Genomic DNA, 21,287 nt, shown 5'->3' with positions numbered 1-21,287 from the left:
ATGAACTTTTAATGACCACATAAGGAAAAAAAAAGACTGAGATGGGGTAAGAAAGGTGTTCTTTATCGATGACCATGGGTATTATATGATACTACTTTATTATCTATTGTTAAATTCACTTTTAAGTGATAAGCCAACCTAACACACGTATATATTTCACGTATATATTGTTGTTTAGTGCTCAAACACTAAACAACAGAGAATGCCGTTATTTCATACCATCATCAGGATTCTGCCTGATGTAAATTCAAATGTAAAAATAAGTAAGTAAAGGAGAGGGGAAAAAAAAATCTGAACGGACATGAAACTACCAAATCATGATTCTACTGAAAAAGAGCTCACTATTGTGTTAAACGAGGTCGTTTTGTGAGCTTTTTTTTTTTTTTTTTGCCTCCAGTTTTATTGAGATATAACCGACATACAACATTGTATTAGTTTTAGGTGGACAAAATCGTGATTTGTATATCTTGTGAAATGATCACCACTGTAAGTTTAGTCAAAATCCATCGCCTCACATAGCTACAAATTTTTTTTTCTTATCACGAGAACTTTTAAGATCTACTCTAGTCAACTTCCAAATATACAATACAGTATTGTCAACTATAGTAAACTTCTTTATTAGATTTTTAAAAAAGTTAAACATGCCCAGAGCAAAAAATTTCAAACATTACAGGAAGGTATATAATGAAATCGCATTTTCCTTTGCTTCTCTCGGTTCTTCTCTCCAGAGGTAACCATTCTGGGGGTTTCTGAGTGTGCCATAAATTTTTTATCTCAATGTAACAAGAGTCTGTGTTAGTGGATTTTTTTTAAACAAATGTTAGTATTTGTCCTGTTCTGTAATCTACTTTTCTTCCCATTCATTTATCTTGGAGGTTCTTCCATATCACCATATATAGATTTATCTCATTTCTCATTTTAACCAATATTTAGTTAAAAATAATATATACACATGGTGAAAATTCAGATAGTACCAAAGGATATGAATAATGAAGCTTCTTTCTTCCGCTCATCTGGATATCCCCCTCAGCAGAGGTTACCACTGTTCATAGATTCATGTGTATCCTCCCCAAAATATTCTATACCTGAGTAAAAAGCAAGCACATGTGCAAGATACATGTACACACACACAGAGAATTGTACACTGTGTGCCCAAATTGCCCTTTCATTTAACAATATGCCTTGGAGAACTTTACATGTTACACATCTATATGCATTATGTTCTTTTAACTTGTATGTAATATTCCATTAAATGGATGTGACGTACTTTATTCAGCTAGTCCCCTAATGCTAGACATTCAGGTTATTTGGAGTCTTTCCTATTCTAAGGAATGCTTACACATAACTCATGGTGTACAGGACACAGAAGGCAGCAGCATCTGATTCCAATGATTTTTTCCTTCAACTGTATTAAATCCAGTTCTTTTTTCTTTCTTTTTTTGACCAACAATAGGCTTTATTTTTTATTTTATTTTTTTCAATTCTTTTTCTTACATCTCAATATCATCTACTCCAGAATAGGGAATTTAGAAAGAACATAAAAATCTTAGAAAACTTTAACATTGAAAAGAAAAAAAAAATTAGTCTTTTCATTAAAGAAAAATCTTAACTCTTTTTGGCAATAGCTACAAAACAGTGTATTAATTTTAAAATATACTGGTGCACTCTTTTTAAAAAAATGCACCAAACAGTAGATGTATAGGAAGTAAAATATTTGAAAAGGTATCAAAGTCAGTAATTAAGTTCAGAAACAACTTGTGTGTATATCCACTTTCTACAGATTAATTTGTATAAAATGTAGCAAAAAAGGAAAGGGGGAAAGGCCTAAAGGAAGTCAAGTCACAAAAGCAGCTGTCAAGATTGTTGATGCTAAGAGGTTGGGCTAAAGCCAAAGGCAAGAGTATTCGTCCTGTGTACATTTCCCGTTATTAAATCCCCCAAAGACATAGAAAACATTCTGGAAGACTTCTTTATAAAAAGTAGTATAAGTTAGGATATTCTAGGTTCATAACCAACACTTGTGTTTATAAAATATTAGCATTCCAGGAATAGTGATAGAAAAGATATTTAACAATAAATTACAAATATTGTAAATTCAGACTTTTTCTTACAGTTGCAAACACGTCATAAATTTGGGCTGTGTTTCTTTGTATAAATCCTACTTACGACTGTGCTAAAGCCTTCTGGCATGAATGCAAAGAGTATTTTCATAAATAAAACTTAGTAAAATCACCGTTCACTCCATCAATTTAAAAACACTTCTCTCCAACTTCAAAGGGAGACCCTTTTCTCCTTTTTTAGTGCAAAGATGGTGTTTCTTTGCTGCGTTAATGGTTTGCTTCTTGTAGCTGTCATAACTACATGCCCCAAGTATGTGATAGTAAGAGACGAGAAGTTAAATGACATCTTTGCTTCAATTCAACATGTCTCAGACATTACAGAGCAGCAAGCTCATCAATCTAACCTCAGAAGTGCCTACCAATACAAATCCCGCACATACATCCTTTAAATGCAAGCCTCACAAATATATACATGGCCCTATACTAGGGTTCAGCTGGAATAGATGAATTTTATGGGAAGACATGAGGTACATATTGTTTAAGTTCTATGCATGGATTTACTCACATAGACCTACTTTGAAACATAAAAATAATACTTTGGTTTTGTGTGTAGTAACTACCAGGAAGCAAGCACTCCCCCTGAGTTTGTCATAGCATTATAATTTCTTGCAACTCACAATAACTATTAAGTAGATATTATTAGCAACATTTTGTAGATGAAGAGGTTATGTCACTTGCCATAGCTCACACAGTTTGTAAGTAGAGGAGCTGGCATTCAAATTTACCTCTGATGTCAAAACTCATGCTCTTTCCATCATAAAACATTAAACTTGCGGGTTTTTTTTTGAAAAAGGCTAACTATTCTATGTATTTTGTGCCCGAGACACATAAAATATCTAATGCATTAATGTACTAGTTCTTACAATAGAAATATAAGAATAATGTCACATTTAAAAAAATTCTCAACCTGGATTTCTTTTTCTTTTATCTTTGCATTATGAGGATTTTAAATGCATACAAAAGACAAAACAGTGTAATAAACCCCCATGTACACATCATCCATCCTCAACAATCAGAGTCAATTTATGATCCATCTGGTCTAATATACACCCCCACCCCATTTCTTCCTTCCTCTCCCATACTATTTTGAATACTATGTCAGACATCTATTACTTTATCTTTCAATATCACAGTGTATATCTCTCTAAGATAAGGACTCTTTAAAAATACATATATAAGCATAACACCATTGTCACACCTAAAATAATAACAATAGATTCTTTTTAAATTGAAGTATAATTGACATACTATCTCCTGCTAGTTTCAAGTGTACATCATAGTGATCCAATATTTACATATATTATGAAATGGGCCCCATGATAAGTCTAGTTAGCATCTGTCATCATACAAAGTTATTACAGTATTATTGGCTATATTCCCCATGCTGTACATTACGTTCCTGTCACTTATTTATTTTATAACTGGAAGTTTGTACCTCTTAATCCCCTTCACCTATTTCACCCACTCTGGTAACCAACAGTTTGTTTACTATATCTATGAGTCTGTTTCTGTTTTATTTTGTTTGTTCATTTGTTTTATTTTTCTATTTTTGTTTTTTAAATGTTTATTTATTTTTGAGAGAGAGAGACAGAGACAGAGGCAGAGCACGAGCCGGGTAGGAGCAGAGAGAGAGGGAGACACAGATCGGAAGCAGGCTCCAGACTCCGAGCTGCCAGCACAGAGCCCCATGAAGGGCTCGAACTCACAGACTGTGACATCATGACCTGAGCCAAAGCTGGACGCTTAAGTGACTCAGCCATCCAGGTGCCCCCATTTGTTTCAGATTCCACATATAAGTGAAATCATATGGTATTTGGCTTTCTCTGACTGATTTATTTCACTTAGCATAATGCCCTCTAGGTCGATCCATGCTGTCACAAATGGCAAGATTTCATTCTTTTTAATGGATGAGTAATATTCCATTGTATAAATCTACCTCATCACCTTTAACCATTCATCCATCAATGGACACTTAGGTTACTTCCATATCTTAGCTATTGTAAATAATGCTGCAGTGAACATAGATGCATATACATCTTTGAATTGGTGTTTTTGTTTTCTTTGGATAAGCACCCAGAAGTAGAATTGCTGGATCATATGGTAGCTCCATTTTTAAGTTTTTGAGGAACCTCCAAACTGTTTTCCATAGTGGCTGCACAAATTTACATTCCCACCAACAGTATGTAAGAGTTCTCTTTTCTGCACATCCTCGCCAACACTTGGTATTTCTTGTCTTTTTGAGACTAACCAGTCTAACAGGTGTGAGGTGATATCTCATTGTGACTTTGATTTGTATTTCCCTGATGACGATGAGTGAAGCTGATCGTCTTTTCACCTGCCAGTCGGGCATCTGTGTGTCTTCTTTGGAAAATGTCTATTAAGTCCTCGCCCACTTTTTAATCAGGTTGTTTGGGGTTTTTTGTACATTAAGTTGTATCTTTATATACTTTGGAATTAACTCCTTATCAGATGTATGATTTGCAAATAAATATCTGTCTCATTCAGGAGGCTGCCCTTTCTTTTTGTTGATGGTTTTTTTGGCCATGCAAAAGCTTTTTACTCTGATGTAGTCAAGAGTAGATTCTTAACATAAATTATTCAATGTTAAAATTTCTAATTCTCTCACAGATATAATTCTTTATAGTTTATTTGACTCAAGATGAAAATGAGATCTACACATTAGTTGATATGCCTTTTAAATCTCCTTTTTTAAAGTTTATTTATTTATTTTTGAGAGAGAGACAGAGAGAGAGAGACAGAGAGAGAGAGAGAGAGAGAGAGAGAGAGAGAGAGGGTGGGGAGGGGCAGAGACAGGGAGAGACAGAATCTCAAACAGGCTCTGCACTGTAAGCGTGGAGCCCAACGCAGGACTCAATCTCACAAACTGCGAGGTCATAACCTAAGCTGAAATCAAGAGTCAGACACTTAACCGACTGAGCCACCCAGGTGCCCCTTACATCTCTTAAAGCCTACAGTTAATAAGGCTTTATAATAACATTTTCTTTATTCACTTTGCATTAGTTGCTTATGCCAAACTATATTTTTAGGCAATTTACTTTGATAAGGGATATAGGCTTGCCATTTCATAATAGGGTTTTTAAGGTTCACACAGTAGAAATTTTTCATATTAAAATATACTGAATAATTTTCTCAGAAACTCTCCACACCCCTCATGAAGATACTCAAAAAATCTTCAAGCTGGCAAGAAATTTCACTGACTCATAGTGACCACTGGATTAAAAAAATTATTTTTGTTGTTATATATACTTACATATGGTCTTTCTTAAATTTTTATTTAAATATCGTGTCATTTGCTTTAGACTCTGGGTCCATGGTGGGCAATTTTTCTACTATTCGTGATAATGTTTTTCCAGTAATAAATTTCTAATTAAAAACATTATACCTTGTAATTCAAATCTGATTAAACTATAACTGTTGATAATTAACTTGTTTTACAAAAAGGGAAGCTAAACAAAATGAAGTATATCAGTTTGCTTAATGCCACAAAGTCATACTGTCATTATATCCAAAAAGTAAAACTAATGTTTAACATCTGATCAATATCTTGCTTTAGATACCTGATTCATGAAATGTAAAAGCTCTACGGCAAAGATCCCAGTGAATTTTCTTTGTAACTTTAAGTGAAACATTAAGTAGAAAAACAAGTTCTTAAAGCAAGTAGGACTTGAATTGTGAAAGGAATCTATGTGTTATTAAAAAATAAAAATAAAAAGCTTTTCCCACATTCTCCAATCATATTTGAGCTCACTAAAAGAGCTCTTTCACTTCTGTTCCTTCCACATGAAAATAAACTATTTGGATTATGTTTTATTTTCCCCATGTTTCATTCTTCGTTAACAAACATCATTCAGGAAGGTGACTGTGGGCCAATAAGAAAATCTGGGTGGAAATGTGAGGGCAAGAATTGCCATTAACACACTCGTAAATGCACACTACATTTTCTCACTGTTCACTATGCCCAGGTACTGTGCTAGGGCTTATACATATTACCATTCGTCCTCGTAACAGCACTGCAAGTGAGACAGTAAAATACAGTGACGAAGAGCATGGGCTCTGGGACTATGAATGAGCATGAGGTTTCTTACTGTACTTACTATACTAAAAACCACTGACTTGTATACTTTGAAAGGGTGAATTTTGTGTTACGTGAATTCTATCTCAAAAAAAAGCATATGCCATGGAGTCAGCCTGACCAAGTTAGAATCCTTGAGGGGCATGACATTGAGCAATTCTCAACCTCTCTGTGCCTCAGTGCCCATGTCTGTCAAATGGGTTTATTAGTACCTGCTTCATAGGGCTGTTCTGAAAATCAAATAAGAGAACACATATATAGGACTTAGCACGGTGTCTGGAGCATCTCCCATTTTATAGATAAAGAAGCTGAGTTTCAGAGAAATTAAGCAACTTGTTAAGGTCACATGACCTTTAGCTAAATGTTGTGGGTGGGATTTGAACCAGGTCTGTCAAGACTCAACGTCCATGCTCTTTCTACCATGGCATGTTTCTTCTCTAGACTAGGGACAAGACTCTCCCTAACACTATTCAATGGTCACCCTTCTGCCACATTAAACCTGGGGTTTAATGAAATGATGGGTAAGAAAGAGTTTGTTTGCTATCTTTTCTATCTCGGGGCAGTCCATCCTCCCAAGCATCTTTCTTTAAAGGTGACCCTTTCAACACATTGTACCAACTCATCACAGACTTTCCCATAACCAGATGTTTAAATGTGTACTACTAAAGAGATGTGTAAATAAGAGATCTTTTATAATTAAGAACTATTTTCCTCCCAGGCACCAGACTCTAGTTTAGTCCAAAAATCCTGAAGAACACAGGTGTGTATTTAGGCAAATGCACGGAGTTAATAAAATTCATCCCATCACCTTCCTTCATGAGGATGCTGCCATAGATAAAAATGGTAAGAAAGTTTGAGGCCATCATTTCTGTCCTTTCTCATTCCCTTCCCAATACTCCCTAGTCTTCCAGGGCTTTTTAAATTCTTTTGCCAGCTGTTCTCTTATTTACATATTCTTATTCTTTTCATATCCCTAAAATGTCTTATAGTGCCTTCCAGAGACCTGTTAGTGCCCTCCTGCCCCGCACACTCTGCCAGTTTCTGAATGTGCAATCAGCTAAGATCTGATCAAAAGAGCAAGGTAAAAGATACTCTGTCAAAAAAATGTCTTAGGGGGAAGAGCAAGGCTGGGGCCAAGACATCAGTATGGGTTTTCCAACTTGATCTTTCCTTACTTGTGCTTCCAAATGAGCAAAGAATTTGCTACCTGTATCCAATCATTGTTGAGAAGCAAATAGAGTTGTCTGTTCTAAGTAAACTCTTCAATTGTTCCGTTGGTTACTCTACCTCTGTCCTCTAAGAGAGAAAGGCTGTGTAGAAGTTGCCATAAACTGGAAGGTGACTGCAATGCCACCACTACAAGAATCTGGTAAGATCTGCCCTTTGTCTCTGTGGTCCCATATAGTCTCCTGTGTTAAACTCCAAAGTATCTTCTCTTCGCAACACATTACTATGCCGTATCTCTGACACTAATTCTTTATTTCTCCTTTAGGTAATTAATTCTACTCTCACAGTTCCATTCGTTTCTGCCAGTTCACATTCACATTCTAGCCCCTGTGGATTTTGGTTAACATCTGTTAAACCCTGAACTATAGAGGGCCATTGCCTGAAGAGCATATTTCATAGTCTGCAAAGCAAACTGCTACATTATTACATATAATTCTCTATTCTCAGTCTATGTTTTTAGCCATAAATGCTTTAGGACAGTGAGATACACAGTAATACATCACATTATTTAAAATATTATAAATTAAAAAATATTATAAATACTACAACCAATGTACAAGAGTCAAAAGCCTTTAAAAGTGTAAGGTATTTATTTCTGTTTTTAAAGAAAACCTTATATAGACTTGAAATACACTAAAAGTGTGAGCTAGGAAAATTAAAATTTTCATAAAACTAGTATCATTCCTCACAACTTGAATTTCTCTATGGTATTACTGCTCACTGACAATGGATACACTGACAATATTAAGAGCAAAAAAAAAAAAAAACCTGGAAAAGTTTGCAATTGATTAAAAAAAGTTTTAGAGCAAAATAGTTCATAAAACTATTTGCAAGCTGGATCTAAGACACTCTGTGATTCTCTGAAAAAAATGAAAATCCCCCATTTATAATAGGTTAATAATCAATATTCAGAATGAGGTTTCTGACATTCTCAGAGTACTAAAAAGGAAAAAAATGCATATAGTTGAAAGACACCCCCTCAAACTGAATTCAGGCAAAAAAAAATCCAATTTTGAACCTTTTAAAAATATGTTCTAATCCTGTCCTTTTTTTTTTTTTTAATTTTGCACACAGCTGTCTGTTGTAGTTTTTAGAATCATGCCAGATGCTGGGTTCATCAAGCAAAAGCAGGAAAACAATGGTTTGAAAGCAATTAGAAGCACCGAGGCTGCAGTGAGGCTCATATTAAAATGTGATAACACTGTTCTAGTGGGAATTTCAACACTACTCTATTTCTGACATTTCTCTGCTGCCAGACAGGCAGGCTGTGTGGAAGACCACTGTGACCAAGGAGGTAACAAACTGGAATTTATTTCTGGAGCAAATGAAGGATTAGCTGAGTTGGAGCCCTCCCAATGTTTTTATTATGGACTCGGCCACCATTTTATTTGAATGCTACTGGATCCTGTTGGCATCTAACAAAGCTCAAGGAGTAAAAGCATATTTTAGCTTTGGTTCGATAAAATAATCTAGCACCAATCCACTCAGAAGGCAGATGCATCACAGCCTCTTGTTGCTAAAAAGCAGGGCAGGGGAGCCCAGCAGGGTGAAGGTTAATTAAACACTCCACTAACTTTCCTTAGACATGGCTAATACCATTCTGTGTAGAAGCTTGTTTAGAAGACACAGAAGTAAACAATACCATCCACACATTTTTAGTGTGAAACCATAAATGGTCAAAAAGCACTCACCTTGGGGCTGAAAATCCCAATAGTACCTGAAATACAAGGAAAAGAATGGAAATAAGTCAAACATATGGTAGATACAGCACCTAGCCCAAAAAGCTTGCTAAATAGTCAATAACCAGCCAAGCCACTACCCACTCTGAGAAAAACCAAAGCGTCCCTGAGATTTGGAAGATTCTCAATGGCCTGAAGGCAACATTTAACTCACTGTAACTCAGAAAATTTTGACCATATTGCTGGAAAGGTCCTAAGAGGTTACCTAGCCATCCATGGTCCAGAGTTTCTCATCAGGAGCCCTACAGGCTTTGAGTATGACAATTCTTTGTTGTGACAACCTGTCCTGTGTATTACAGGACAATCAGCATCACTGGTCCTTGGCACCAAACACCAGTGGCACTCCCACTTATAATGACAGCCAAACAGCATCCCCCCCACCCCCAAAACATCCTCAAATACTTCTAGGCATAAATTCTTAATTTTACAGGTGAAACCCAAACAACTGACTTAAGGTCACCTAATGTTTGAGTGTCTATGCCAGGACTGGGGCTCTTACAATTCACTGTGTCATTCCATCGCCTCTTTTATTTTGGGATATCATTGGCAAAGCCAACAACCCTTAAAGTCTTAAACCTAATGAAATGGCAGTAGCGGAAAGGATCATTTGTAAGTCACCTACTTGGAATCGAATAGCACTTTCCCCATAGAAGCAATGTTATATATGGCGGCTACCCACAAAAGTCTACTGTACTTTGGATTCCATTTCCTCCTGCCTTCACAGGAACCTTACATTATTCTGTATTGATTTCCTTTTATATATATTCAACCTCTTCCTCTCAATATGGCCCTTTCCATCAGTATTTATGCTTGTATAAAAATAAAGCAAACCCTCCCTCACTTTCTTCATATCCCTCCATCTGCTATCCTCTTTCCCTTCATATCACAGTGAAATTTTCAAGAAGTGTTGTCTGTAGTTTCTCTGTTTTCTCACCTCCCACTCACTCCCCAACATACTCCAATCTTGCTTATAGTAACCACACATTAATTCCTGTCATGGACATAGTGAATTCCATGCCACTAAATAGAATGAATATTTTTCTATCCTCATCTTAACGTCTCAGGAATGTGTATGTGCATTTGAGCACCTTTTTCCTTGGGAGAGAGTCCAGAGTTATTTTTTAAATCAAATTCTTAAAAGAAATCCATAACCCAAAAAAAGATTAAGAAAAAGGCAATACATAGGTAATAATGGAGTGTCTTCCAGCATACCCACAACTGAAATAAGGTGAGGCTACTTGAGAGAGTATCATCCCAGTGAGTATCTAGGTTATTTCTTTATAAGACAAAAATTCAGAAAATGGAAAAGAAGGAGATAAGTGGGAGTATGTTGCCATAATTCAAGATGAATTTGTGGGAAACTACGAAAGATAAGGAAGAGAAGATGGTGAAGCCTCCTGGTTGACTTCTCGTATTCCTTTCTTTTCCCAGAACAGTTCCGGGCTGGCGATCAGGTGAAGAGAAATGTAAGATACTTGGATGATAGGGCAGGGAAAGTTCAGGACAGCTCTGACATGTGCAGTGGAAAGACAGAGAGGGAATAAGAGGAGGAAGAGGTGGGAAGGGTAAAGCAGCAACAGCTGGGAAGAAGGGTGTCCATGCTGATATAAAGGCATATGGAGATTGAAAGTGGCTGTAACTTAAGTTGCATAAATTAGTATGATGGGTCAATCTCGCCCTGGCAGACAGCGCAGCTTCCCACTGTACCTGGCCACTGTGAAGAGTTTTTCCATAAAACTCCTTTCTATAAAAAACAGCTAATCAAGCAAATCATCAAGGGGATGAGCAACTTTCCATCTTCTCTTGTGCCACAGCTCTAGCCCTTGATTCCTATAGTTATCCAACCTCCAATTCAATAGAAATTAGAATGTGAGTCTGTGCAAGCGTATGTGTGTGTGTGTGTGTGTGTGTGTGCACATGTATGCATGTATGCGTGTGTGCACTTCTCTTGCCAAAATGTATATGAAAGCAACAGCAGGAACTTTGCTAACCAATGTGGTTCTCACTTATTGACCCAGAAAAAAAAATGGAGCCATGCTGTGGCAGTTTAAAGGCCAACTCTTGGCAAATTATTAAGTAGGCAAAATATGTTATTGATGATCTCAACCTCTTCTTTTGTCCTCTCTCCCCCACAACCCCTACTACAATGCACACACATATCTCCAGTTCCCCTCTCTACCTACTGTAAAGTGCCCCTGGGTTCCTGCTTTCTCTTTTTAGTTAAGAAGATCTTATAAGTTCACATAACGTTTATGTTTTATTTTTTTAATTTTATTTTAAAGGGGATGGAGATGAGCAGAAGGAAAGAGAGAGAGGATCTTAAGCAGGCTCCACACTCAGCATGGAGCCCAACGCAGAGCTTGATCCCTCAACCCTGGGATCATGACCTGAGCCAAAATCAAGAGTTGGACATTCAACTGACTGAGCCACCCAAGCACCCCACCAAGAGTATTGCTTTTGCCAATCATAGCTGTATCATATGAAGGCTGATTACAAAGAAATAATTCAGCTTAATGGTATTAAATAAAGTAGCAGGTCTATCTAGTTGATGTTAAATAGCAGAATCCACTTTAATCTTGATGACGTTGTAATTAAATATTTCTGCCAATAAAAATCATATGTAGAACTTGATGTGGAATGGCATGAAGTGGAATGTTAGTTCCCTTCATTTTCAGAAGGTATAAAACAATCCTGCTACCCTACCCTTCCCCCTTCTTCCTACCCTAAGCCTTAATTGTGCAACAACCCTCAAGAAGTTTGTTCACACACACACCTCTACCCCACAGCTCACAGAGGATACTTCTTTTTAGAAGTAAGACGAGAAGGTGAGCAACCTCATCCCTCACTGCAGGGCACTATGGATTATTCTTTACTGAACACAACACATTTAAAGTTTTGATCTTGTTTCATTAAACATATCCTATAGATGGCCTTCATCACATTCTCTGGAAAGATGACTCCACACTAGAGAATTCTATGCTCTTTAGGAGGCATTTAGTCAAATCCAGCCAACAGCTTCTAATTCTTTTCCTTCATTCTGAAAACAATTATCCCTTAGCCGGAGACTCCAACAAGTCTGAAACTAGAAATTTTAAACCAAAATGCAAATGCCACAATAGAATTATATAGAAGAAAAAGCATAGGCACATGCACACACGCGCGCACGCACACACACACACACACACACAGAGTTGTGTTTATCCTAAAAGCCTCTGAGAATTTCATATCAGGCCTGTGCAGATAGATAACAAACACTTCTTTAATCTTCCCTTTGAAGCTTCAGCTTCAATATGAAAAGGAAGCTATCACTCCGCGGCAATATCCATACTCAACATCATCAGGTCCATGCAAATGATATTTGGAACTGGAAAAAGATGAGCACAGAATGAGCAGAGAGAAAATGCTGCAACCATATTGATGATTATTATTTTCACATTCAGTCAAAACAAATCCATCTTTACTTGTTCCTCAAAAAATGAAAATAGAAGAATAAAATTTCCTAACGGTCGGCTAGGCAGAATAGCCTAGAAAATTTACAGTTACATTACATGTCAGACAAAGTTTGCTATTTTTATTTTATTTTATATTTTATTTTATTTTATTTTCCAAATTTTATTTAAATTCTAGTTAGTTAACATGCAATGCAATATTTGTTGCATTCTACTTGTGTTTTTAAATTAGGTTTTCAGTGAAACTTAGGGAAAGGTAACAACAAATAAATTGAATTCACCATATTGAGGGGATCTTGAATCTATAGCAGCAGCAGTAGCAGTAGTAGTAATAGCAAGGACAGTAATAACAACATTAAGATTTCTCGAATATATTGCTGGACACTGTTCTAAATACTTCTCTTATATGAACCCACTTCCTCCACACTGTGTAACCCTATTATTATGCTCATTTAATAACTAAGGAAACCAAGGTATTGAGAGGGGAGATAACTTGCTCACGGTTTACTCGGCGCGTAATGAGGCAGACAAGTTTCCAATCTTAGCAACTAGCTCCAGAGCATGCACTCTCATAAAAAATTGAGGAGGAAAGTCTTAAAAATATAATCTAATTTAAAAAACACCCAGCAAAATTCACTTTTTTCTCTAGATACATTTTACCATTGTAACAGAATTCAGTCACTCAATCAACAAATACTTGTTGAATGTCTTGTATATGACAAGTGTTTTGCTCTGGTGCCATGGACAAAATGGTGTCTAAAATACATAGAGTCCACCTGCTGATATATTTCAGTATCTTTCAAACTGCAAACAAACTGATCTAGTTTGCTACTCAAGAGTCACAGAACACTAGATGTCTGCTAAAAATGAAGCTACTGACTCTTAATTATTAGACTGGAAAGTTGGGGTGGGTATCAAATTCTTGACTATGGAGCTAACAAATGAACATAGTTATTGAGATTAAAGTACTCAGAGCTTTCACCCCTCAGCTAGCTAATTAGATAGATCCTGGTGAAGTAGGTAAGACAAACTACTTTATCCTCTATTACTGAAAATATCTCAGAAAGAAAAATAATTCCATCTCTTGATTATAGCAAAGGTTAGCATATTCAGCACTTAACATATGCTAGGCATTCTGCTATGTATATATTTTATATGTATTATTTTATTTAACCTTCATCAAAACCCTATGAGGTCAGTACTATTACTATTTCCATTTTACAGATAAGGAAACTGAAACTCAGGAAGGCCAACAAACTTGACCAAAATCACACAGCTCTTAAATGGCAGAACCAAGATTTGTATCCAGGTCTCCTTGGCTCAGAGTTCAAGCTCTTAAATTCCACATTAACTGTTTTTCTATTTACTGTAATATAGGAAATAAATCTACTATTAAGAGAAGTTATAATTGTTTTGTCAGACAGCTTAGCATCAAAGAGTAGTTAGACCAGACATCTTTAACTTGGAGTCCATAGTTGAGCTTTAGAAGACTCATAAACTCCCTAAAATTATGGGTTAAAATCAATCTATGTTTTCTTTTCCCTTGAAGAAGAGTCCATAAACTTCATTAGATTTCCAAAAATGTCAATAACTCTTTTCCTCCAAAATGATAAGACCCTCTGGGTTAGATGAATAAGGTTGCAATGACATTATAAAATAGCTACCCAGAAAGGCCAACATCTGTAATGTTATAAATCTAGAACATCTAGATGAATTTTTTTTGCAACTAAAGTATTAAAGGTGTTATATTACCTGTGACTTATGGAAATTTAAAACACATCATACATTTCTCTGTCTTGTTAAGCCACCTGCTAAACAAAATTGAATCTCTTCTTAAGGATGTAAATTTGAACTTTGGTTTTTATACCAAAACAGTGGTGCCTTCTAAATGGATAGACTGTCTGAGATACTCAAGGTCCAGAGATGACTTCTATTTCCCTCTTGACTATCTCTGTTCTCTGGTAATGGCTGTCTCCAAACAGACTGCCAAGAATGAAGTGTTATACTGATATTAGTAATGGAATCTTAGAATTCAAATGGAAACCTGGTTGACCAGGGCTTCAATGGCAAGTTGATAACACTAGTAAAACCCTTGCAAATGGCCTTGATCGGCCACATGTAGAGAGTTATATATGACCAAGGAAATGGCTTTTGTGAACAATACTAATAGTCTGTACACTACAGATATTTCCTAAAACTTCATTTCTCACTTTGGAAGATTCACTTGATTTCAAATTTTCTTTCTAGTACCAGTGTTTCATCTACTACCTTGCAAAAAGAATGGACAAGTGGCAAAGGGTAATATGGCCAACGACACCCAAGAACAGAAATGGGAAAAGAGCACCATCTGGTGGAAGTCTCTGGTGGAGGCCTCAGAGGCTGGGACCCAGGGGTTGGGGCACCAGTCTCAGAAATAGGCAGGAATGGGAAGTCCCCTGGAGGGGAGCTGGTGCCCCATCTAGCCCAGTACCTTCAATCCATCAAAAGAGCAGGACCTTGTATCTGCCTACAAGAAGCTTACAATCTGGTCTAAACTATGAGATATTTATACATGAACGGATGTCAATCTAAGATAGTAAATAACAAATACTGTGGTAATAGCAGAGAAGCATATAACTCATGTAACAGAAGGATCTGCCATAAGTTCATAGGTTCTCTTTTTGGACGTAATATTTCTGTGGTCTTGAGACTATATCCACAAATTTAAAAAAATTGTTTTTAATGTTTATTTTTGAGAAAGAGACAGAGCATGAGCAGGGGAGGGTGAGAGAGAGAGAGAGAGAGAGAGAGAGAGAGAGGATCTGAAGCAGGCTCCAGGCTCTGAGCTGTCAGCACAGAATCCAATGCAGGGATCAAACCCACAAACATTGAGATCATGACCTGAGTCGAAATCGGATGCTTAACCGACTGAGCCACCCAGGTGCCCCGCTATACCCACAAATTTTAGAAACCTACTCTGGAAGACAACACAATGTTCTCTTACTTATGAACTGGTCACAATTCAACTTTCATTAAATGATAAACAAGCATTGTTATCCAATGTTGACAGTATTGATTTTTTGGAAGTCTGTTCCCAGACAATAATAAAGAAAAAAAACAAATAAAACCTTACTCACCATTAGAGTCTTCCTTAACACTTTCACTACATGAAATCCCTGCCACAGTCAATCCAACATCCACTCGGATTCCAACAGTAAGAGATCTACATGCTTTCCTCAATTAGTCAATGATTATGGTCTTTCACCACATCACTGAAAACCTGCATTCAAATATCCCTTCTCCTTTGTTCTAGATCAGGACTGCAAATTGTGGTTGTATGTCTCATAATCTCCATGCTCCCTACGTGTAATAGGCAATCAATTATAACTCGATGAACTATTAAAGAAAAATGCCAGCCAGGTATATTGTGACCAAATAAATGACTATAAATGTCAAGTTGGAGTTTAGATTTTTTTTTCTTTCTGTAGATAAAGGGGAGCAGCTGAAGAACTGGTTGTTTGGTTGGTTGGTTGGTTGGCTTGCTTGTTTTTAAGGACAGGGAATGATGTCCACTGTGATCAAACCAACAGAAATGTGCAGCCTGGAGGAGAAGGAGAAAGCCTGAGAGACAGTTTACTGAAGACCAAGAAGAGGGACAAGAGATTTGACAACAGATATGGAGGCAGGCTGGGAATAGACTGTCAAGAGGAAAACCAGAGATATCTTTTGGTTCCAAACTTGTGTATTGGAGAGAACAAGGCAGCAATCACCTACAAAGAAATCCAGCTGATCACCATGTTTTAAACTGTAGTATCTTGGGCTCTGCCATTTGTGTCTGTGTTGATGCTTGGAACCTAATTTTATTTTATTTTTGCCTGCTTCAGGTTAATAGCTACTCTTGGGCCACCAAGACTCCTAGTTATCTGATTAGTAAATAACTGCTATCTGCATGACACTGTGACTGTGGACCCTATACTCATTGAATTTTACAGCTGGAAGGACACTGAAGGTCATTTAATCCAGCCCATCACTTTATAGATGGGAAAACGAAGTATGGAGAGGTTATCTGATTGCATCATAGAAGTTTAGAAGTCCACATTGTGAAGCTACCACAGTTTATCTTGTGCAAAATCAGGGGGCAGGTTCAAAAACATGATATTCACTCAAAAATTCCTTTGGTATTTACCTTGTTATGAACATGATCACATTATTCACCTGAGAGCAAATGTTACATAAAAATATTTAAGCTGGACTAGTTCTTAGAGCTCATCTAGGCAGAGTGGATTTCTCAACATTAACATGCCAACATACCATCTATATCTCAAGTTATGAAGGCTGCATTCACTCTCTCAAACATTAATAAATCTCTGCAATTTGCCAGACACTGTGAGGGACTGAGAGTACAGAGAGCCCCAACTGTGAGACTGTTTGGCTGGAATGGTCAAATTGTGCAGGAGTGATTTGATTGGCACAAAACATACACAAGGTAAAAACTAGGGCCAGAAGAACCCAGGTCTGGCTAATGCCAGAACCCATCTTACTGCTTGCAGATAAGGGTTGCTGAGGGAGGATCTGGGATCAGATAGAGGAGGATGCCTGGTAGGGAAGGGAGGGGGGGTCACAGAGAGGCCAGGCCCAGGATGCAGAGGGGCCAGGCCCCTCAGAACAGATGGCAGAGGCCCAAAGCAGGCATGTTTGAGAAGGGGATATGGCAAGATTCTGAGTGGTTTCCAACCTGCAAGCCTCTTTTTTATCTTGTGAAGTAGGCAATGATGTCATTCAAGAGTGATATGATAAATCTGCTAAGGACTGGGGAGCAGGGTGGGAGGAGAGGAAATTAGAAATGTTGCTAAGAGGAAGCATGTAAAGTAACTGCCAGGTGTCATTAAGGGCTCGGCTGGGGTTGGAAACTAAGACTTACTAAGTCCCACTGCGTAATTTTTCTTCAGCACTGAGTAGCTGCCCAAGTATAAAAGCAGAGAAGGTGGATGGATAGTTGAATTGATCTGAGGTTAAGGTTCTTCTAGGCTTGTGAGATGGACAAGAAAGTAAGAGAAGACTGGAGGGCATGTCCTGGGGCTTAGGCTGGGGCAGGAGGGAGAGACACCAATGGCCAAAGACTTGACTGTAATGCCTGTATATAGTGGAGATTTTTCACAATCAATTAAAATATCCAAAAACAGGAAATAGCATTATTCTTCTCTTTGCTCTCAGGACTCTCCTCTGTCCCACCAGTCTCAAACCTCTCCTATCTCTTGTTCCCCGTTTTAATGGATGACATCTCTGCCCACCCAACTGAAACTCAGGAACTGCCCCTTCACCTCTTTCTCAATTACTGTGGACATCCCATCAAACACCAAGACCTGTAAATTCTACTCCCTTTATATCTTTTAATCTAGCTCCTATGTCTACAGATGCTGGATTCACTCAAGCCCTCAAGATGCCTGACTCATATTGATATCACCACATCCTAAGATGTCCACCTGCCACCCTGCTCCTCCCTGACCCATTCTCCCAGTGCTGATGAAGAAGGAAGTGATGAGCAGTCTTTGCAGACAAGTCTGGGTCGGAGTCCCAGCTTCTCCACCTTCTAGCTGTCAGACTTTGGCTGCAGCCTCAGTTTCCTCATCTTTTTTTTTTAATTGAGTTATAGATGACACACAATGTTACATTAGTTTCAGGTGTACAACACAGTGACTCCACAAGTCTATACATTATACTGTGCTCACCACAAGTGTAGTACCACCTGTCATGACACAATGCTATTACAACATCACTAACTATACTCCCTGTGCTGTACCTTTTATTCTTTTTTTTTTAAATTTTTTTTTCAACGTTTTTATTTATTTTTGGGACAGAGAGAGACAGAGCATGAACGGGGGAGGGGCAGAGAGAGAGGGAGACACAGAATGGGAAACAGGCTCCAGGCTCCGAGCCATCAGCCCAGAGCCTGACGCGGGGCTCGAACTCACGGACCGTGAGATCGTGACCTGGCTGAAGTCGGACGCTTAACCGACTGCGCCACCCAGGCGCCCCGATGTACCTTTTATTCTTATGACTTACTCATTCCATAACTAGAAGCCTGTATCCCCCACTCCCCTTCCACCATTTTGCCCATTGCCCCACCCCCTCCTTTGGTTTCATCTTTAAAATAGAAATAAAAGCTATACCTGCGTTGTATGGTTTTGGGGAGGGTTAACTGAGATAATGCACACGAAGAGCTGAGCACTAGGCCTGGCACCTGGCAGGCCTTTGGTAAATGTCAGCTGTAATGTCATTACCACCATGTTATTCTAATGACCTAAAGTGCAAACCCAGTCTTATCATTCCCCTGCTTGAAATCCTGCAGTGGTTTACCCCAGCTCTAGCTTTGAGGCTCTCCCCTCCTCTGTTCACACTGCTGCTCTCACACGTCTCTGCTCTCTCTGCCAGCACACTTTCTCCATCGTGCCCCTTCTTCTCCCAGTGAACCCTTGGTGGTCCTTTGGTGCTCCCATAGCACCTCTGTGTATGCCTCTGAGCAACACCTACAATACTGCACCACAGTCCTCTTGTCTCTCTATGTCACTGAGCCCTCAGGGCACAGTGGCACAGAAACTGGGCTCAGTAAATGCTTGCTAAGTAAGTGAATGGACATGAGAAACAGAAGGGCCGTCTGAGTTCAGCCTAAGTGAAGCACAGAGCGCATTTCAGGGAGGGGTCAAAGACAAGGCTGGAGACACAGGCAGCAGGCAAGGCTCTCCAAGCAATGCCATGGGGTATGGATTTTATCCCAAAGAAGATGGGGAAGGATACTTTCATTTCCCTCTAAATTACTCACACGAAGGCAAGAGGGAAAACCAGGAAGAAAACCAAAGGAGGAGAAGACAAGGAAGAGAAAGAGAAAAAATAAGAATGCTTTGTTAAGTTAAAACCTTTATCCAAACGAAGAGTTTTTCCCCTTCAAAGACTGGCTTCAAAAAATAACCACAATATGACTGGCAAAAATATACTTCAAAAGACACGACCGAATACACATTGTAGTGGCAAGAATCCAATATATAAATACAATCAATTTGTTTCTTCATTAAAAGCTTTCATGAAGAAAATGATTTAATACAAATGCTAAAGCTACTGACACAGATTAATTGAAAAATAACAACAGAATCCTAATTAAAGACATAATATTATTTCACTCATTCATACCACTCCAAAATCTGAATAATTAAATATATAAAAATAGAATCTAAAATGCAGGCTTCTACTGGTAACCACTCTAAAAGCTACAATGAATTACTTACCGAAATTTTCAAAAACCTCATGCCCTTATATATACACTTTCTTCCAGTTAGGAACTGAGATACACACAGAAATTCAGAGATCATTTTTAAGTTGTTTCAGTTTTGCCCTCAACTTGAGTTTTTTTCCTAATTACACAAGATTCTATACTAGAATATCACTTTCCCATTTATTTCTTTGTACCGTATCTATAGCAGTCATAGTTAAATCCTTACAGGAGGGTCCCAATTATCTAAATCATAAAGAATGGAACTGCTTGATCTAAAGGCTAATGACTAAAAAAAAAGAAAAGAAAAGAAAAAAAAAAAGACTAGTGACTATGTGACCAGTTCTATGGCTGTATCAATATGAACCAGGGGTCACCAGCAGTTCAACTACAATCAATCAGTCAATCCTAGAACTTACCTGACCCATCACGGGGCCAGGACTTTGGTTCTGTCCCACTTCAAGGGATTTTTCAGCATCAGAAATGTCTCCACCTGTTGCCAGGCCACACATAAGTGCAAAAGACAGTAGGCAAACATCATGCCAAAGGAAGGACCAAGGCCAGCTGCTGCTGACCGTATCCCTATGCCCCACCCTACAAGTCAATTAGGTTAAAATGTTGTCAGCTACTTGCTGGTCTTAAGCCCTGTTGGTAAAATTTTCCTATCAATGATCCCCAATCATACTGGGGGACCCTCCTCACCACCCAACTAACAGCCTCAACTCACACTTCCCTGTCAAATCCTTCTTCCTTCCTTCCCCTTCATTATTAAAATTCATTTGAAAACCAAAGTAGTCCCTTACCTTAAAAAAAAAAAACAACAAAAAAACTTCTGATAAAGATTTTTACATATACTTGCCTGATTTTAAGACTCTCCTGGAGCCCTTATTGAAACATGAATTCCCAGAGATCACCCCAGACCTAGTAAATTAGCATCTCCAGGGTAGAGACCTAGAAAACTATTTTTTAGCAAGATCCTCAGGTAATTCATATGATGGGGCAAGCTTGGAAAACATTATAAAGGAAATGGGTATTTTGCCAATGGTTGTCTGTTAAGAAAATTCTAGACAGGTAGGCCCCAGTTCAAGTATAGTCTGTGCTCCATTTCCAGTTGTTTGGACCTTGGAATGCATTTTCCTAATGAAACAAAATAATAGTGTTAAGTATTCTGGGCCAGTTTCAAAAACCCATGAAATCTTAAAAACAAAACAGAACAGTGATTAAATCTTGTTAACAGATCTGAAGTATAGTAGATACAATCTTTCATTTACAAACCAATCACATTTCAGAAGTTGAAGCATAAAGTTGGCTAATTTTTCTGTAAAGTTCCAAGAAATGGTTAGGTTACCTGGCTATCCATAAAAGCTTATTAAGCCCATAACAAACCAAAGCCAGCTATAGAACCAAGGATATAAA

At 37.9% G+C, this 21,287-nt stretch overlaps 1 protein-coding gene across 1 annotated transcript in view; it reads right to left on the bottom strand.

The window, feature by feature from the left end:
* The window catches only part of SKAP1 (src kinase associated phosphoprotein 1), a 279,257-nt gene that overhangs the window by 210,953 nt on the left and 47,017 nt on the right, over positions 1-21,287 (bottom strand). Inside the window, exon 3 of the mRNA XM_043584176.1 lies at positions 9,132-9,157. Within this exon, the coding sequence (XP_043440111.1) occupies positions 9,132-9,157 (26 nt within the window). The remainder of the gene's footprint in view (positions 1-9,131; positions 9,158-21,287) is intronic.

This window comes from Prionailurus bengalensis, chromosome E1 (genome assembly GCF_016509475.1).
Source record: "Prionailurus bengalensis isolate Pbe53 chromosome E1, Fcat_Pben_1.1_paternal_pri, whole genome shotgun sequence".
NCBI lineage: Eukaryota > Metazoa > Chordata > Mammalia > Carnivora > Felidae > Prionailurus > Prionailurus bengalensis.
The sequence above is the reverse complement of the archived record's forward strand: the minus strand, read 5'-3'. Positions and strand labels throughout refer to the sequence as shown.